Source organism: Pongo pygmaeus, chromosome 4 (assembly GCF_028885625.2).
Source record: "Pongo pygmaeus isolate AG05252 chromosome 4, NHGRI_mPonPyg2-v2.0_pri, whole genome shotgun sequence".
Taxonomy (NCBI): Eukaryota; Metazoa; Chordata; class Mammalia; order Primates; family Hominidae; genus Pongo; species Pongo pygmaeus.
This window is the reverse complement of record NC_072377.2, coordinates 145,601,312-145,621,063: the sequence shown is the minus strand read 5'-3', so window position 1 is coordinate 145,621,063 and position 19,752 is coordinate 145,601,312. Positions and strand designations below refer to the sequence as shown.

Genomic DNA, 19,752 nt, shown 5'->3' with positions numbered 1-19,752 from the left:
AGAAGCAAGCCCATTTTGCATTATCACCAGAGTCCCAAGCTATTTTCTAAAAAAAAAAAAAAAAAAAAAAAAAAAATAGCAACCACTATTTCAGTGGAATCTTGGATTATGTTATTATCTTTCTGAGCATTACCATGAATGCTGTAATTTGAATCAAGACCATGATGTTTTCCATATAGTTCCCATGTGTCAATTGCTTCAGTTACAGTTCAGTTTTCCTAAAAATCAACTTGTTTACTCTGAAGATTGAAACATTTTAAATTTCTCCATTAGCTTCCATGTCTATAGCCTTAGCAGAAACCATGACAACCAAGAAGCAGTGACATTCCCTGAGATTTTTGCCTCATTGAGCAAATGCAGAACAATACCACCCAAAAGAGCAGGGGTCCCAGTCAAACATATTTTTAGTGCTTCATCCGGAACTTTTACCTGGGTGTGGCAAAGTTGAGCTAAGCTTTTAAATTAAGGCTTGGGTTTGCAGAAGCCAGGGCTGAAACCACCTTGAGACCCCTCTTCTTCTTCTTCTTCCCTTCCCCAAGATTGTCAAAACAAGTACTACTGTGAAAGAAGCTTCCAATAAGAGAGAAGTTCTCAATAAAATATCACCAAGCAAATGAAGATTAACACCATGAAAAAGAGACTCAACAAATAAAAGAATTGTTTTATCTACTGTAAGAAGTAGAAGGCCGGGCGCGGTGGCTTACGCCTGTAAACCCAGCACTTTGGGAGGCCGAGGCGGGCGGACCACGAGGTCAGGAGATCGAGACCATCCTGGCTAACACAGTGAAACACCGTCTCTACTAAAAATACAAAAAATTAGCCGGGCGCCGTGGCGGGCGCCTGTAGTCGCAGCTACTCGGGAGGCTGAGGCAGGAGCATGGCGTGAACCCGGGAGGCGGAGCTTGCAGTGAGCCAAGATAGTGCCACTGCACTCCAGCCTGGACGACAGAGCGAGATTCCGTCTCCAAAAAAAAAAAAAAAGAGATAGAAATTCGAAACAATATGGCAAGAACTTAAACGTAAAAGACTCAAACAACAAAGAAGGAAATAGCAATTTTGAAACAAGAACAAATAGTTGTGAAAACTTGCCAAATGAAAGTTTTCAAAAGAAAATTGTAATTTCTCAAAGAAAAAAATGCAGTACGTTACGTGAATCTCAGGTTGGGGCCTACCATATATATCGGAACAGCAAGAATAAATTTAAAAATCTAAGAGTAAAGAAGTTTACGGATAAAAGAATGAGAAGTAGACTGACGTACTTTTCATCAACGTGTTGAATGCCTAAAGAATAGAAGGAAAATAAGCTTAAAATTTTGAATCTATGATCAAGAAAACTATTGATTAACCATATGCATATTTGACATTAAAATAATTCATAATTAGGACTAACAGATTTCTGGCTTAAAAAATCTAACAATTACTTTAAGAAGTAAAAGACACTTCCGGAATAAAGTAGGGGGATATATAGAAAAGCTGATATTTTTTTAAAACAGAGTCTTCTTTTGTAAGGAAGTAGAATTTATTCATCAAAGAAGATTTATGAAAAGTATGGTGGTATAGTGAGTGACCTCACTAGTTTTAATGATTGGTATTTGAATATAGCTTAGTCTTACAACAACCCTACATAAAAATTTAAAATTCATTTGTATCCCTTTGATTTTCAGTGCTAAAAACTAGATTGTGAATGTCAAGGAAACATTTAAGTTATTTCTGAACTAATGTATTTGTAGAGAGAAGGGATTGTGCACGTGATCGATAATTATGTTTTGAAAATGAATGATTGGCTATTAAAAAAAATTTTAAGCCTTTGGGATCTTGCAAATTTTATTTAATTTCGATATCATTAAGACTAATCCAAGTTCAATAGAAGTACCAATTAGAGGCCAGAGAGTTTAAATACCAATTTCAGAAGTTAATTTGATGTACAAAAAAGTCTTATATTTAATTTCTTCTTTGTCCCTGAAATCAAAGATATAAATAAGCTCAATTTGGAACCAACTTGGAGATTAATACATAATTTTACAGTTCTCCAAGTTTCCACAAGTCTCAAGATGCAAAGGGAGACATTAAATAAAAAATTGGCTCTATAGCGAATTATTCTTCATACTCCACCCCTTTCTGAATACAGATAGTTCTTTTAAAATTCAATGTGTAGATCAGGTCCAAATAAACAAGTTTGTAAGTCCTTACAACATTATTTTATTTCCCAAATAATTTAAAATTTATTTATTTAACAAATATAAACTGAGCATCTACTATGAATGAGGCATTATGCTATTTGCTGGAAATACCACTATGAATAAACCAGAAACAGACTCTAACTTCAAGCTGCTTAGAGTCTAGTAAGGTCATTTTATATATTCTAGAATGAGGGAAGGGAGGAAAATTTTTCCTTCTCTTACTTTTTGACAATTGGAATACTGGTAAGATCGATTTGTAAATATTTTATAATAATGAATTAGCCTGCCTAGAAGAAAAATTACTAGAAAATTATTAATAATATATAAAGTCATCCGTTTTACCTTGTGCCAGGCTTTTAGTTTGTGGAATTCCAAAACTTGGCAACACTAGTTAGTACTGTACATGTGGTACTCTCTCTGTTCTGTATTTAATGAAACATCCAGATGAATATGTTTTTGGAAAAGAGTAAAAGAAATAAAAGAGTAAAAATAAAATAAAATAAAATAAAATACAAATAAAAGAGTAAAAATTTCTAACTGCCCTGAAAGAGAAGCAGCTTTGAACCAAGAGTAAGATGTGATTGTTTCCCATCTTCAAATTTAGTATAGATTATCTTTTCTGGCTTTGCTAAATTCTATTCATTTTCTCAACAATGTATAAGTCCAATACATCTAAAAACTAAATTACAAATGGTATCTGTTCTTCTATCTTCAGTGTCTAAATGACTCAGCATATTGCCTTTTGAACTTTAGTCTCCAATCATATACCATATTAGTCCCCAGAAGAACTGCTCTCTATATTTTCCACAGTTGAATACTTCCCTGGCTCTGATACCACCTGGGACTAAGGTAATCAAAGAGAGAGAAATCTTATCAGAATTCTATGCCTTTTCCTGATATTCATGGAAAATCAGCTACGTATGCAAAGAAGAAAAATATCTGACCAAAACAGCCAGATTCAAACATCTCTATAAAGTACTTAAAGTGAAAGGAAATATTATATTAATTTTCCTCTGACTATTAAAGATTCACACATTTGGCTGGGCATGGTGGTTCATACCTGTAATCTTAGCACTTTGGGAAGTGGAGGCAAGAGGATCCCTTGAGCACAGGAGTTCCAGACCAGCCTGGGCAACATGGGGAAACCCCATTTCTACAAATAAATTTTTTTTGTTGTTAAATAGCTGGGTGTGGTGGTACACATCTATGGTACCAGCTACTCTGGAGGCTGAGGTGTTCAGATCCCTTGAGTCCAGGAGATTGAGACTGCAGTGAGCCATGATTGTACCACTGCACTCCACCCTGGGCAACAGAGCAAGACCCTGTCTCAAAATTTTTTTTTAAAAAGTATTTATGCATTTGATGCTGTTACATAAAATTATACCATTTAAATGTGATAATAACTACACTTTAACATATATTTGAAAGCATGTCCATCTTAAACTCTTACTTTTTGGGGAATTTTTAAAATCTTTGAGAAATTCTCTTTTCTCTAGTCATGAGTATTTAATTCCTAGAAAGTTATATGGATGTTCTGTGGATGAGGAAATGCTTGTAAGAAGAAAATTAATTTTTTCCTAATACATTTCCCTAATTAGGAGCTAAATATTTTGTCGCTTAAGATAAGTTTTTTGATTTTACTCAAGATAACCATAAGATTCGATGTTTTGGTTGCTTCCAGATTTTATTCTTAGTTGTAGCTAATTTAGAGTTTCACAACGATATTGCCCTCTCCTTTTTAGAACTTTCTATTCTTGTACATCTTCTTTTAATTACATTGTAGGAGGTAGGATGCTGATATGAATGGACAGTTTCTATACCAGAAAGACCATATATAATACTAAATCATGTCAGGTTAAAATCTGAAGGACGGAACCAAGACAGGAAAAAAAGAAAATACCTTTCTCCTGTATCATCATACAAGTGGCAAGTAGGTATTAATAATAAACTAGGACTGGATAGGACACCACTTTTACCATGAAGCATTTAGATACCATATACCCATGTATTTTCTTGAAATTAAAAATTGTCTCTCAGATTCATAACACTTACATCTCAGAATTTATGAAACAAATAGTTGTCATTCCACCAAATGTCTTACTAAACAACGTTTTTGTGTCAAATGGAAAAGAACAGTCAGTTTTTAAAATGGCATAGGTTTAATTTTTTTCCTCAGTCATCATGAACACACTTTAGATAAACCAAAGGGTAATTACCCATATTAGTCTATATTTGTGTCCATATTTTGGCCAATATAAGCGCATAAAATATTGAAATATTAATTGCAAATGTCAACACAGAAAATGAACTAAATTACTTTCATTTGAGTACTATATCCCTAAAAAGATGATATATTACTATTTATTAAAGAAAACACATTCTTGTCTATCCTTAAAACTTTGTTAACCATAGACAAAGCTGCTTTGGGCATACTATAGAACACGTTATATGAATATATTCAACAAGGGAAATTATAAAATTGGTGATTTGGAACTCTCTCTACATTGCTTTATAATGTAAAATTTGAAAGGAGTTATTTTAATAAGCTATTTGAAATCACTATTAAAAGACAATGAATTTCTTTTTGCTCCCCATTAGAAAAAAAAAAGGCGGAATTAAGACTGCGTTGGCAAGCCAGGATGAAAGGAGAATATGCAAGGATTAACTATACAGAAAAAGTAGAATCAATATATAAACAAAATGTTCTATCGACTAAGGATTCTTGATTGAAATACAAAACATTCAGAGCCAAACAACTACTTTCCAGTTCTGTTAATGAAACCTAAGCCATCCCTGGATTTGCAATTTTGCTCTATGCTTGCTACTTGCCTTGAACCAGACCAAAAGAGACCTCTCCAATGGGCAAAGCAGTAAAAAAGGACTTTCCACAGATTAACTAAGACGAGGCTCAGTAGATCCTTATTGACACTTAACTGAATTCAAAGCTCTTCCTGAAACTGGGATTTGCCTCGCTAACCCTCTCTGCACCCTGAGCAACGAAGTTGGGGATAATTGGCTTCAGGAACTTGAACTCATTTGTCCCGGAGCCTCCAGTCAGACACACCTCGTATTGGTAGCTCTGGGACAGGGTCCCGGTGCCGCTCACGTCCACCAGATGCCCTGGAAAGGGGCCCTCGGGCACCGAGCAGCGACCCACAGAGGCCGCCCTGCTTCTCCTGCACAGCCGCACCGCCACGAACAGGAGCACCGAGAAGAGGAAGAGCGAAGACACCGAGGCCAACGCCACCACCAGGTAGACGGTGAGAGAGTCGGCCTGGGCCTGAGCCGGGGCCGCCTCCGGGAGAGGCAGGTAGGGCTGGGAGAAGCCGTCCACCAGGAGCACGTGCAGCGTGGCGGTGGCCGAGCGCGGAGGCTCGCCATTGTCCTTGACCAGCACCACCAGCCTGTGCTTGGCCGCATCGCGCTCGCTCAGCAGCCTGGCGGTGCGCACCTCGCCATTGTGCGCCCACACGCCGAACAGCCCGGGCTCCGTGGCCTTGAGCAACTGGTACGACAGCCAAGCGTTCTGGCCCGAGTCGCCGTCCACCGCCACCACCTTGGTCACCAGGTAGCCCGGCTCGGCCGCCCGGGGCACCAGCTCGGTGCAGGGCGCGGAGCCGTTCTGCAGCGGGTACAGCACGAAGGGCGAGTTGTCGTTGGCGTCCAGCACCAGCACGCGCACCAGCGCCTCGCTGCTCAGCGCCGGGGAACCGCGGTCTGAGGCGCCCACGCGGAACTCGAACGCCTGCAGGGCCTCGTAGTCCAGTGACCTGAGGGCAAACAGGTGGCCGTTGTCTGCGTTGATGGAGACGAGGGAGGCGAGGGGCAGGTGCGGGTCCTGGGGCGGCAGCAGCGAGTAGGTGACCTGGGCGTTGGTGCCTGAGTCTCTGTCTGTGGCGCTGACACTGCCGATGTGCAGGGCGGGGCTGTTGTTCTCGCGGACGAACAGGGTGTAGGAGGTTTGGGTGAAGGCGGGGGCGTTGTCATTGACGTCGGAGACCAGCACGGTTATGTTGTACTCGGTTTTCAGCCTGGGTGTCCCCAAGTCAGTGACGGTGATGGTAATGTTGTACTCGGATCTGGTCTCTCTGTCCAGCGCGCCTTCTGACACTAGGGTGTAAAAATTCTCTACAGATGGTTTCAGGACGAAGGGGAGATTGTTCTCAATGGAACACATCACTCTTCCGTTGTCTCCAGAGTCTAGATCAGAAACACTGAAAACAGCCAGTACAGTCTCTCCCGAGTTCTCAGGGATAGGGCTGTTTACTGAAGACAAGGTCAGTTCCGGTGGGTTGTCGTTGACATCAACCACCTGGACTATGACTGTAGACTTTCCGGATAGGCCTCCGCCATCCTTGGCCTCGATGTCGACTTCATAACTATTAATCGCTTCAAAATTCAAATATTTGACTAGTTGCATATCACCAGTAATTGGATTTAGCTGAAAAGTTTTGCGAATTTCTTCAGAAGCATGAAAAAATGCATATGATATTGTCCCAAAACTTCCTGTATCTAAGTCAGAAGCCGAGACAGTGACAATGACAGAGTTAACGGGGGTATTCTCTAGAACTGCAACCTCATAGAGCGGCTGTGCAAATTCTGGTGCATTGTCGTTTATATCTAAGACCTGGATGTTTATCTGGGCTGTCCCAGACCGAGGGGGAGCGCCGCCGTCCAGCGCGGTGAGCGTTAAGCTGAGTTCCGGCTGCTCCTCCCGATCGAGCGCTTTATCCAGTACTAGTTCCGGGTACTTCCTTCCGTCCCTACGACTGCGAGTGAGTACGTGGAAGTGGGAATTCGGAGTGATAGTGTAGTTTTGGAGGCTGTTTCTTCCCACATCCAAGTCCACAGCATTTCCCAAAGGAATTACTGTTCCTGGCAGAGTGCTTTCTAGGATTTTCAGATGCATTTCATTTTCAAAGAATACCGGAGAATGGTCATTTACATCTATGATATGGAGCTCGTTTGTAACAAACTGCAAAGGGTTTTGCAGTAATATCTGAAAATGCAGTATGCATGGTTCTGTGGGGCCGCATAGCTCCTCCCGGTCCAATTTCTCATTCAGGAGCAAATCACCTGTCTGATGACTGAGCTGAAAATGCTGTTTGTTCCCTTTGGACACAACTTGGGCCCCCCTCGCGGCCAGTTCCTCTACCCTTAGCCCCAGATCCTTTGCTAGGTTGGCTATTAAAAAGCCCCTCTCTTTTTCCTCAGCCACAGAATAGCGTCTTGACTCGGACCCAGCCAGAGACCCTCCCAGAAAAACAAAGAGAAGCAAGACTTGCCTTTGTCTAAGAAATCGCTCTCCTCCCGCCTCCATTGCACTTTCCGTCACGCTCTTCCAGGGAATGTCGCCAAGCTGAACCCCAGACAGCGCTGGGAAACAGTCTTTTGCCCCACAACCTTTGCAGACGGCCTAGTGAATAAGCCTTTCCAGAGGCTCAGACTTGCTGGCTCAAAAATCTGCCTGGGCTCTCAACTCCTGGTTTACCACACTGGATCCGTGCGTCACCGAGCATGCACAATGCCTGTGGTTTAATTCGCCTTCTTAGTCAACAGCGCCACCATGCGTTCGCTTGCAGTTTCAAAATCTTGGAGAAGGTGTTTTTATTTTGCTTTATCGATTATTCTTATCAACCCTAGTTGACGCTACTGGAGGAGTTTCTCATGTTACATGAATTAAATAAATGCAATCTAGGGAAATAAAATGCGCTTTTATCTAAGAGCAGCGATTCTTCCCGGTAGAGTCCTCATTTACATGATTTAACGGAAGTGTACACATACTAGTTTACCCCTCCCCTTTTGTAATAATTACACACAAACTTCAAAAGATTTTTGCTCTAGATGATAGCATGCTTCACTATCCTATTTATGTTTTCCTTTTTTTTCCTAAACTCTGTGAAATGAACCCGAATTGCATATACCAGAAAAATACAAGGAAAAGACACCTCCTGCAAGGTGGTAAAAAAGAAAATATATCATGTCAGAGGTGGATCCAGAGGGCTACAAATGCCTAATTTCTTCCACCTTATCATGCTCAAGGAACATTTAAAGTGCTTTCTCTTCTTATTTCAGAGCAAATTTACAATTATTTATTTCATCTGTATTAGTTTATTTCCACAGATAATTGTTGAGTTTGTAGAAGTTAGGCAAGTGGTGGTAACAAGACAATGTCAGTATATCTTATAACAATTTTCCATCTAGTGGGTGTACAGTCTTTAAACAGATGTTTAAACAGTGTGAAAAGTGCTACATAGAAAAGGTACTGAGTGCACTGAAAGTATGCAATACGGGGACCTAACTTAATGGAGAGTGATTAAGAAAGTTTCCCCCAAGGTGCACGATTTAATCTGAAACATGAAATAGGAGAAGTGTGCCAGGCTAAGACTGTAGAATGTGTGAAGGCCCTGAGAGAGCAAAGCATAGCTATTAAGAGATAATGAATGAATGACAGTGAATACAAAACTTAATGTCTCAAGAGTAAGTGGAAAGGAAGGCTGAAAAGGTAAACCAAGGCCAAATAATGGGTACTTGGATTTTATTCTAAGAACAAAAGGAAGCCATTGCAAGATTGTTGGTAGAGAAATAAAACAGTGCAAATATGTGTTCAATGTAGCCTCTTTTGTACTTCTACACAATTATCAAGAATGTTTGCTCTTAATACTAGTGATACTAAAGATAACAGCAATTTCACTTTTATGTCTTTATATTGAGTATAACTGCAAGCTATTCAAATACCTGCTATCATTTGGGTTAGAAGAAGAGAAACTTTGTGACTCATCCAAAATCCTACAGGTAATGAGTTGGTTGATCAGAGACTTTTGATACCAACACAGCGCTCTACACCACTGCTAATCTCGAAACAAGACCTTCAAAGTCAATATTAAAATTGTAATAAGATAGCTCATTCAAATGTATGTAAAAATGATATAAAAATATAAAGATAGACTGAGTAACATTAAGAATTAAGATTTGTTTTAATGTATGGATCAGAAAGTAAACTGCAAGAAATGAAAACAGTTGGGTGAGTCATTTAGGGAACTATGGAAGGAAATTTAAGTAATAAAATTAAAAGCCATCTGTATTCCTTAAGCCAGTGGACAGGAAAGGAGGCTCAATTTAAGCATTAAGAGAAAAAGGAAAAATGTGTTGAAGGAAAGCGACAACAGAATGATAACTGCATGTTTGAACAATGGTAACAAATTCAATTAATAACAAAATTATAATTCATTGTACACCAAAGAGTATTTGATTCCAGCAAAATGTTTTCCTTTAAGTGTTCTAGTTTATTTAAATATCAATATATCACAGATAAAATACTTTTCTCTTTCAATCACTCAAAAATTTTATTAAGAACCTATAATGTTCCAGTGACTGTGTGAATCATGCAATAAATGAGGGAGCTGTTGAGAAACAGAACTCAAGCACCTTTATAAAAAAGCATTGAAAAGTCTAGGGAAATGAAAGGGGGAAAAATAGAAGTAGTCAGTGCAGAAAAATAGAGTGAGTGGTGCTAGATACATTTTTCTCCCTAAAGGCTTATTTCTAAGTGAATCCTAAATGCTCCAGAAAATTTTAAAAACAGCAATACCAAGCTATATTTGAGGCTTCTAAAGGTCAAGGACAAAGACATGTACTCCCTCAAATTTTTTGGATTTTAATGAAGTGCTCAAAGTTAATAGGTTATTAATAATTTAAAAAGATTTTAAAGTGGGGGACTGGAATAAGCAGAGGGCTCTTAAAAAAACTATTTGAAAGAGAAAGCATGATGAATTAGCATGCCTTTGAAAATTGCTAGACATGTATTATTTATCTAATTTTAGAATATTAATGATTGACTTTTGACAAAAATTTATTAGAGCACTTACGATGTTAATGTCTTGTAGAATCCAACAGTTAAAATTCTTACAATCTCTAAAGACTAATACTTTTCATATGTCAACACTTGAAAGAAGTATATATATCGGACTGGGGGTCGGTGGCTCATGCCTGTAATCCCAGCACTTTCGGAGGCTGAGGTGGGTGCAGATCACCTAAGGTCAGGAGTTCAAGACCAGCCTGACCAACATGGAGAAACCCTGTCTCTACTAAAAATACAAAATTAGCCGGGCATAATGATGCATGCCTGTAATCCCAGCTACTTGGGAGGCTGAGGCAGGAGAATCACTTGAACCCAGGAGGCAGAGGTTGCGGCGAGCCGAGATTGCACCATTGCACTCCACTACAGCCTGAGCAACAAGTGCAAAACTCCATCTCAAAAAAAAAAAAAGTACATATATTGAAAAACGTAAGGACGATGCTTGCTATATTATTCATAAATATACCTATTTAAAGGGTTAGCCAATGTGAATTCACAGGATAGAATTTACACTAGCCTAAGAGGATATAAAAAACACAAATATTCTGGGCTGGAAAATGTAACTCATGTAATGATAACAAATATTTTCAAATGTAGGACTTCAAAATTATCTAGGACCATGGACTGTGTGGTCTGGAAAAGATGCTGTAACTTAAAGATTTCTGAAAATACAAAATTTACTTTTACACTTTAAATGCAATTAAATTGCAATGAAACTAACCAACAATTAGAATACAAAGAAAATTTACATTCATTATACCGCAAAAAAACTCATACATTTATAAATACCAGTAACATGCATAGAATTGGAATAAGATGGTTACTTTCTAATAAAAGGAGACACCTCCAATGGGCAAAGCAGTAAAAAAGGACTTTCCACAAATTAAACGAGACTAGCCTCAGTAGATCCTTATTAACACTTAACTGAATTCAAAGCTCTTCCTGAAACTGGGATTTGCCTCGCTAACCCTCTCTGCACCCTGAGCAACGAAGTTGGGGATAATTGGCTTCAGGAACTTGAACTCATTTGTCTCGGAGCCTCCAGACAGACACACCTCGTACTGGTAGCTCTGGGATAGAGTCTCGGTGCCGCTCACGTCCACCAGATGCCCTGGAAAGGGGCCCTCGGGCACCGAGCAGCGACCTACTGAGGCCGCCCTGCTTCTCCTGCACAGCCGCACCGCCACGAACAGGAGCACCGAAAAGAGGAAGAGCGACGACACCGAGGCCAACGCCACCAACAGGTAGACGGTGAGCAAGTCGGCCTGGGCCTGAGCCGGGGCCGCCTCCGGGAGAGGCAGGTAGGGCTGGGAGAAGCCGTCCACCAGGAGCACGTGCAGCGTGGCGGTGGCCGAGCGCGGAGGCTCGCCATTGTCCTTGACCAGCACCACTAGCCTGTGCTTGGCCACGTCGCGCTCGCTCAGCAGCCTGGCAGTGCGCACCTCGCCATTGTGCGCCCACACGCCGAACAGCCCGGGCTCCGTGGCCTTGAGCAGCTGGTACGACAGCCAGGCGTTCTGGCCCGAGTCGCCGTCCACCGCCACCACCTTGGTCACCAGGTAGCCCGGCTCAGCCGCCCGGGGCACCAGCTCGGTGAAGGGCGCGGAGCCGTTCTGCAGCGGGTACAGCACGAAGGGCGAGTTGTCGTTGGCGTCCAGCACCAGCACGCGCACCAGCGCCTCGCTGCTCAAAGCCGGGGAACCGCGGTCTGAGGCGCCCACGCGGAACTCGAACGCCTGCAGGGCCTCGTAGTCCAGCGACTGGAGAGCGAACAGGTGGCCGTTGTCCGCGTTGATGGAGACCAGGGAAGCGAGGGGCAGGTGCGGGTCCTGGGGCGGCAGCAACGAGTAGGTGACCTGGGCGTTGGTGCCTGAGTCTCTGTCTGTGGCGCTGACACTGCCGATGTGCAGGGCGGGGCTGTTGTTCTCGCGGACGAACAGGGTGTAGGAGGTTTGGGTGAAGAAGGGGGCGTTGTCATTGACGTCGGAGACCAGCACAGTTATGTTGTTCTCGATTTTCAGCCTGGGTGTCCCCAAGTCGGTGACGGTGATGGTGATGTTGTATTCGGATCTGGTCTCCCGGTCCAGGGCCGTGCTTATCACCAGAGTGTAAAAGTTCTCAACAGAAGGTTTCAAGAAAAAAGGAAGATCATCTTGGATGGAGCACACCATTCTTCCGTTGTCTCCGGAGTCAGGATCTGAAACGCTGAATACAGCAATGAGGGTGTCCTGCAAGTTTTCTGGGATCTGATTGATAAGTGTCGACATAGTCAGTTCCGGAGGATTGTCATTTAAGTCCATCACTTGGACAAATACCACACAAGTTCCAGATAGGCCCCCACCATCTGTCGCCTGAATATTTACTGTGTACGTCTGGATGGATTCGAAATCCAGTTTCTGTCTTAAAATGAGTTCTCCCGATTTTGCACTTAATCGAAACGTTTTGCGAATGTCTTCAGATGCTTGGGAAAATGTATAAGATATTTCTCCATTAGTTCCAGTGTCTAAATCCCTGGCAGAGACGATGGCAACCTGGGATCCAACGGGGCTGTCCTCCGGGATCTGCACCTCATAGAGCAGCTTTGCAAACTCTGGGACGTTGTCATTGATGTCCACAACTTCAATCCGTACCAGGGCAGTGCCGGACCTGGGTGGACTCCCGCCATCTAGCGCTGTGAGGGTTAACCTGATCTCAGGCTGCTCCTCGCGATCCAGGGCTCTGTTCAGCACCAGCTGTGGTAATATTATGCCATCGAGACTGTCTTGTAAATTAAGATGGAAGTGGAAATTGGGACTGATTGTGTAATTTTGGAGACTGTTGGTTCCTACATCCAAGTCCTGGGCACGTTCTATTAAGAAAGTAGTTCCAGGAGTGATACTTTCTGGAATTTTCAAAAGTATTTCTTTGTCTAGGAAAACTGGGGAATGATCATTTATGTCCCTAATCCGTAGCTCCGCCTGAAAAAACTGCAAGGGATTTTCTAGTAACACCTGGAAAGGTAGGACACAGGGTTCTGTGGGGCCGCACAGCTCCTCCCGGTCCAATTTCTCATTTAACAACAAGTCCCCGGTCTGTCTATCGAACTGCAAACGCATTTTTTTTCCTTTGGAAACGACCCTGGCCCCCCTCACAGCAAGTTCTCCTATCTCCAGCCCCAGGTCTTTTAACAAATTAGCCACAAAGGAGCCACTCTCCGTTTCCTCGGCCACTGAATAGTGCCTAGGCTGGGAACTAGCCTGAGCTATGCCCAGCAAAACAAAGAATATCAGGACTTGCCTTTGTTTCGGAACGCGCTCCTTCCCCTCTCCGGCCTCCATTGCCTTCTGGTCTCGCACCAAACCTGCTCCAGCTGTGGCTCACGTTGTCGCTGACTCTATCTCCCCGTATCTTGCTGATACTGGAATGAGTGGACAATCCTAGGGCCCGGATTTCCCGGAGCGACCGCCTTAGAAAGCCTCCTTTTCCTGCTTGCTGCTGCTTTAGCTGAGTATCTGGGTAAAGGAGTGTCGGCTGGGTGCTTTGTTTCTGCTACTTCTAAGGCTGCAGCGCCACCCCGCGTCTCTTCCGAGTACTTATTTTCTCCGAAAGTAAGAAAATCCCAGGGCTTTCTTTCAGGCTGATAGCAATCGAAATTGAGTATTTTCAAGTAGTGTCTCTCAATGTACCGAAGTCTTATTGGCGTTTCGAAACGCTCTTCACTGCACCCATAGAGACAGGGCAAGAATAAATAAATCTTCACTTCCTTCACAAATCCAAGCGTTTTTTTTTTTTTTCAAACTGGAAAAAATAAATTTCAGAACCTGAAAGGGCGTGATCTCAGTCCTAGCATGCTTCAGAAAGAAGGCTTAGACTAAGAAAGTTCTACTTTTATTCAGAGTTTGGGCATGTGTGCAACTCAATGGTGGTTAGGTTACCATCATCACACTCAAACCCAGCTGAAAAACAGAGACCCAGGAAAAGCACAGAATCCAAATAAGAGTATTTTAATGGACACTGAAATAGTCTCCTTACTCATATTTCTTTCTTTGCACTGCTCCCACTTAACATTTCCCTGAACTTTGATGTGTCTGAGCCTCATGAAACTCTCCAAGAGCAGCCAGATATTTTCTTATTGTAAATGTGTCAATATTATTTTCCTTTCTAATGCCTAGGAGAACTTTCAACATAACCTCAATTCAATTACCACATCTAGCAAAGAGCAATTTCATAATATTAAATAGCCAGTAAATATTCCAGTTTCCCCAATTATCTTTAAAAATGTCTTTTCAGTGATGGTTTCTTCAATCTGCTTCCAAACAAGGTATATATGTCAGTTTGTTGTTAGGTTTTTTTTAATTTTCTTTTTGTTTTTTTAAAAATGTTAATATAAAGAAATAAGTTATCAAGCCACAGAATGACATGAAGGAAACTTAAATGCATATTTCTCAGTGAAAGAATCCAGTCTGAAAAGGCAATGATACTGTATAATTCGAATTACATGATACTCTGAAAAAGGCCAAATTATAGAGACATTTAAAAGTGATAGCTAGGAAGAAGAGGGAGGGGAAATGAAGAGGTTAAACACGGGGTACTTTACGATACTACAGTGGTAGATACATGACATTATGCCGTTGTCAAAATCCAAAGAACTAGACAACACAAAGAGTGAACACTAAACTATGAAATTTAGTTAATAATTTACCAGTATTGGCTCATCAATTGTAACAAATGTACCACAGTAATGCAAGATTTTGATAACAGGGAAACTTTGAGTGGGAGAAAATCGGTATGTGAGGGGAACTGTTTGTACTATTTGCTCAATTTTCTGTAAAATCTAAGGCTGCTTTAAAAAATAATTTTACTTTGGGAGGCCGAGGCAGGCAGATCACGAGGTCAAGAGATCAAGACCATCGTGGCCAACCTGGTGAAACCCCATCTCTACTAAAAATACAAAAAAAATTAGCCAGGCATGGTGATGGGTGCCTGTAATCCCAGCTACTTGGGAGGCTGAGGCAGGAGAATCACTTGAACCCAGGAGGTGGAGATTGCAGTGAGCGGAGATCACGCCATTGCACTCCAAGCCTGGTGAGAAAGCAAGATTCCATCTCAAAATAATAATAATAATAATAATAATAATAAATATTAGGATGTGTCTCTAAAAGATCCATTGGGTTAAAAAATTGAGGGATGAGGAAAAAAATTAAATATATAGAACAGTTAAAAGAACTATACATAAACTACAACTCTAACCTCCATCCAAACTTAACAATTGTTTATATTTTACCATATTTGTTCTATCTTATTCTGTACACACACCCACTTTTCTGCTGACTCATATGAAAGTAACTTGCAGACATCATATTTCACCTCTAAATATTTCAGCAGGTATCACATAATTATAATATTATCTCATATAATCATAATGCTACTATCATACCTAAGAAAATTTTAAAAAATTCTACAATGTTATCTAAAATCCAGTCCCAATCAAATTTCACTGTCTTTCCATTATCTTTTCCTCAATTTTGATAAGAATTCACACTCACTCAAGTTCCTTTGACAAATGCACTTACTTTTTTAACTATTTGTTATAAGGAATGTCTTAGAAACTTTTTCAACGAACTTTGATAATTGTATTTGGGTGTTAGATCTATCTACTCTAGAATACTCCCACATCTTTAATGACATTAAATTTCTGAAGTGTCCAGACTAGTTGTTTTGTAGGATGTCCTACATTCCGAATTTGATTGTTTCCTCATGGTATCATTTAACCTGTTCTTCTATCCCCTGTATTTTCAGAAAACTGGACTGGATGATTTATTAAATGTAACAATAGCATAATATTTTAAAAAGCTCTCATTTATCCTCTGTAACTGGCTAAAAAAAGGATAATCACAGGTTCCCTTTCTTAACATTTAGAAAACAAATGCCTATCTCTACCTGTTGATATTATTTTTTGCTTTTCATGATTATTACTTTTATATGGATGTTATAATAATTCAAAATATTTTAATTCATTGACATTGAGCATTAAACAAATTCATTGAGGTGAATAATACCCAAGGTCCAAGTCTTTAAAAACAGCTTTTGATATAAGCTGCAAAACCTAATTAGGGTCCCAAATAGATGTAGTGAAGATCAGTTATATCATACAGGCAGATTATAACTGGTAGGTTACTTGAAATTTTACATTTAACCAGGTATATGGCTATTTCCTTTGGACAGGTTTTCTGAACTAAAGCAGTTATGGTTAATTTGGGATAACATAAAAGAGAGGAAAATAGGTAATATGAAGAAAATAACATAATCTTCTCCTCTCACAAGCTGGAGAATAGAAAACTTAATATCTAAGATATTTCAGAGGATACAATAACCAAGAACACATTAGATTTTATTGTGAAAAAAATTTTAAAACCTCTCATGTTGTCATGTGTCCTCACAATTCAGAAGGTTTTACCCATCTTTCATTTCAATGCTATTAACACACCTAGAAATAAAAGTTTCTCTTTTTCAAAGATTATATAACCAACACCAGTATTTTATATTTGTATATAGGTTTCCAGCTTTAAATGCATTATATCCGCTATGCTATTTTAAATCATTTATTTTCTTAAACCTTGATGAGAATACACCTTCCTTCTTTACAAATGCTCTTATTTTCTTAATCTCCTTTAGTAAGGAATCATATATTAGATTAGAATTTATAGCATATTTATAAGTCTGAATGAAATATGTTTACATATAGTAATTATTTATATTGTAATGAGGGAATCTGTTGCATAATTTTAAAATTATGTGATTACAGTAGGTTTAATTTCTTAGGTTTCTCTTTACTTTTCATATGCTGCACAAGCAGAGACATTATCCTAGGAATCACTTTCACAATTTTGAAGATTCATTTCATAAAATCTAACATATTAAAATGTTACACAAATAATTTTATATACAGGAATAGAAAAATATTTTCAAAAACATACTAAAAAATGAAAGCAAGTCATTACAGTCTTATTACAAAAGTGCAGGCACTCAAAAAATAAATAAGAACACATTGTTCGAGTATCTGTCATAATTAAGTTTGCCTCTCTCTTTTTTGGACTAAAGGGTGATTTGATCTTTTGACTGCCATGAGATGAAAATTACAAGAATTAAGAGAAAGAGTAGTCAGAGGGATTTACATGACCATTTTCCTATCAAAGATAATGCCAGATGATATGGAGATATTATCCCCACTAGTATCCCTCTTTCAATAGAGAGGGATCTTCAGCCTTTCAATGCCTTCTGCCCACAAGCTGGCTTTACTTACTCAGCCATAATATGGCAGAAGAAGGAGGGGTTTTCAGTGATCTAACACTAAGATTCTGCAGAAAATATGAGAGAAATATTCTAGGACAAGAAGGGAGTGTTCTGGCATAGTTTATTACCCTAATCTAGTGTGAAAATTGGGGGCATATTCAACTAATTTACTTTTACCTTATTGAGGATACAAATAAGTTTCCCCATAATCTATCAAGACATACATTTCATGAAGCTCAAGCAAACAAGATTTCAAAATAAAGGTCAGCTAGACATGGTGGCTCACACCTGTAATCCCAGCACTTTGGGAGTCCAAGATGGGTGGATTGCTTGAGTCCAGGAGTTGAAGACCAGCCTGGGCAATGTGGCAAAACCCCATGTCTACCAAAAAAAAAAAAAATCAGCCAGGTGTGGTGGCTCACGCCCATAGTCCCAGCTACATAGGGGACTGGGGTGGTAGCATCACTTGTGCCCTGGAGGCAGAGGTTGCAGTAAGCCGAGATCACACCACTGCACTCCAGCTTGGGTGACAGAGCGACATCCTGTCTCAAACAACAACAACAACAACAAACACACAAGCAAATGAAACAAGAAATAAATATAACTCAAAAAGGGGAAATGGTGTGTTTATTCTCTTCCCACAGTACAAATAAGCAAGAAAAGGTTTTAAAAATGATACCTGCACAAGAATCTTGCCCAATTTTGTTTCAGGAGAACCATCAGAGTCTATTAGGACAATCTGTCCCCTTGAAAATAAAAATCTTGACCAGGACTGCAGATAAAGCTAGATAGACAGATATAGATGGAAATAGAGATGAGAGAGACAGCGGTATGACCTCTTCCAAAAATCTCAGACTTTTTTTTAATGATTAAAATAGGTTAAAACTTAAATCAGGTTTAGGTAATCTGGTAGATGATTGAATTTTCACTAAGATCACGATTGAAATTTTACTTTAAAAGAAAATATGGACTGGGCGCTGTGGCTCATGCCTGTAATCCCAGCACTTTGGGAGGCCAAGGCAGGTGGATCACAAGGTCAGGAGATCGAGACCATCCTAGCTAACACGGTGAAACCCCGTCTCTACTAAAAATACAAAAAATTAGCCGGGCGTGGTAGTGGGCACCTGGAGTCCCAGCTACTCGGGAGGCTGAGGCAGGAGAATGGCGTGAACCCGGGAGGCGGAGCTTGCAGTGAGCCGAGATGGTGCCACTGCACTCTAGCCTGGGCAACAGAGCAAGACTCCATCTCAAAAAAAAAAAAAAAACAAAAGGAAATAATATGGCTAAATACAATATCGAAAATTAGTAAATAATGAAGAAATCCAAAGGTGTAGAGAGGGCAAAGAATATGGGGTGAGGGGAAGAAACCTGAAACTCTGACTATAAAATACAAAGCATAAATAATCAATTTAGATATGCTAAAGAAATATAAGGAAATACTTGAAAATTATAATATCTATTTTCATATCAGAGTAATTATTTGAACATCTACTGTGAAAAGAAGCAGGCCAACAAGAAAACAAAGGAATACTAAAACCATAGTATATGCTAAGTGAGGAATCTACGTGACAGACCCCATATTCCTGAGGTCTGTCAAGATGTAGCCAGTAGAGCTGAAAGAAACAGCTGACCAGCAGCAGTTGTTGTCTGAATCTGGAATACATAGGTGGCATCTCAGTGTCTTTGACCATAACCTGAAGTCTATGATTGGCTAGATTACCATCACTCACAAACCTGGTGTGCACACTTCCCAGTATTGGGCTAACATGCTATACAGATGGAGACTCAAGTCTTTGAGTAACTGATAGGACATGAAGACCTTCCAGACCTAGTCTCCTTCTACTGCCACCACCTTGAACATCACATAATCCGTTCTGCATTAAATATAACACAAAGGAGAATTGCCATTGCCATCAAATATTACCAACCACACCAACACCATGCTGCTAGCTCATGGTAGTAGTAGTATCTGTTTCTCTCATACAGAACTTGACTCTTATGGGCCTTACAAACAGATTCCTTGTGTCCACTGTCATGGAGTACTGCACATCCTGGAAAACCAGAAGCAAATAAGTTACTTGGGTGTTTTTCTAAGTCTCTGTCTATGGCAGTGTGCTGCTAAAATGCACACTCCAGGGCTGTGTTTTCATACTTGATAAGTGCAGAGGCAGTTTGGTGAAAATGAAAACCTGGTTATATTGTTTCCTTTCAGCTTACAGTAACTCCAGATCTCTGGCAGTAATCATAGAATTGTACTTGTCTTTATTCTACCTCTATTGAAGGCTGTAGGGTGAAGGGAGGGTGGTATTATGAAGCCCAAATATCTATTTTTTTTTCTGTGGCCTGGATCCGAAACACAGGAAACAGCAGATATGGTCTAAAAGCAGATATGGCTCCTTGGGACCCAGTTCATAAATGATGACATGATGATTAGGAGTGGAC

At 40.3% G+C, this 19,752-nt stretch overlaps 2 protein-coding genes across 2 annotated transcripts; both read right to left on the bottom strand.

Moving 5' to 3' along the window:
• Nucleotides 1-4,320: 4,320 nt before the first annotated feature.
• LOC129037305 (protocadherin beta-3) lies at nucleotides 4,321-7,913 on the bottom strand. Its single transcript, XM_054489292.2, has one exon. The coding sequence runs from the start codon at nucleotides 7,498-7,500 to the stop codon at nucleotides 5,110-5,112; it is 2,391 nt and encodes a 796-aa protein (XP_054345267.1). The 5' UTR covers nucleotides 7,501-7,913; the 3' UTR covers nucleotides 4,321-5,109.
• A 341-nt stretch (nucleotides 7,914-8,254) lies between these two features.
• On the bottom strand, nucleotides 8,255-13,835 carry PCDHB2 (protocadherin beta 2). The gene has a single exon (XM_054489290.2). It carries the CDS (start codon nucleotides 13,353-13,355, stop codon nucleotides 10,959-10,961), a length of 2,397 nt encoding a protein of 798 aa, XP_054345265.1. The 5' UTR covers nucleotides 13,356-13,835; the 3' UTR covers nucleotides 8,255-10,958.
• Nucleotides 13,836-19,752: the final 5,917 nt, after the last annotated feature.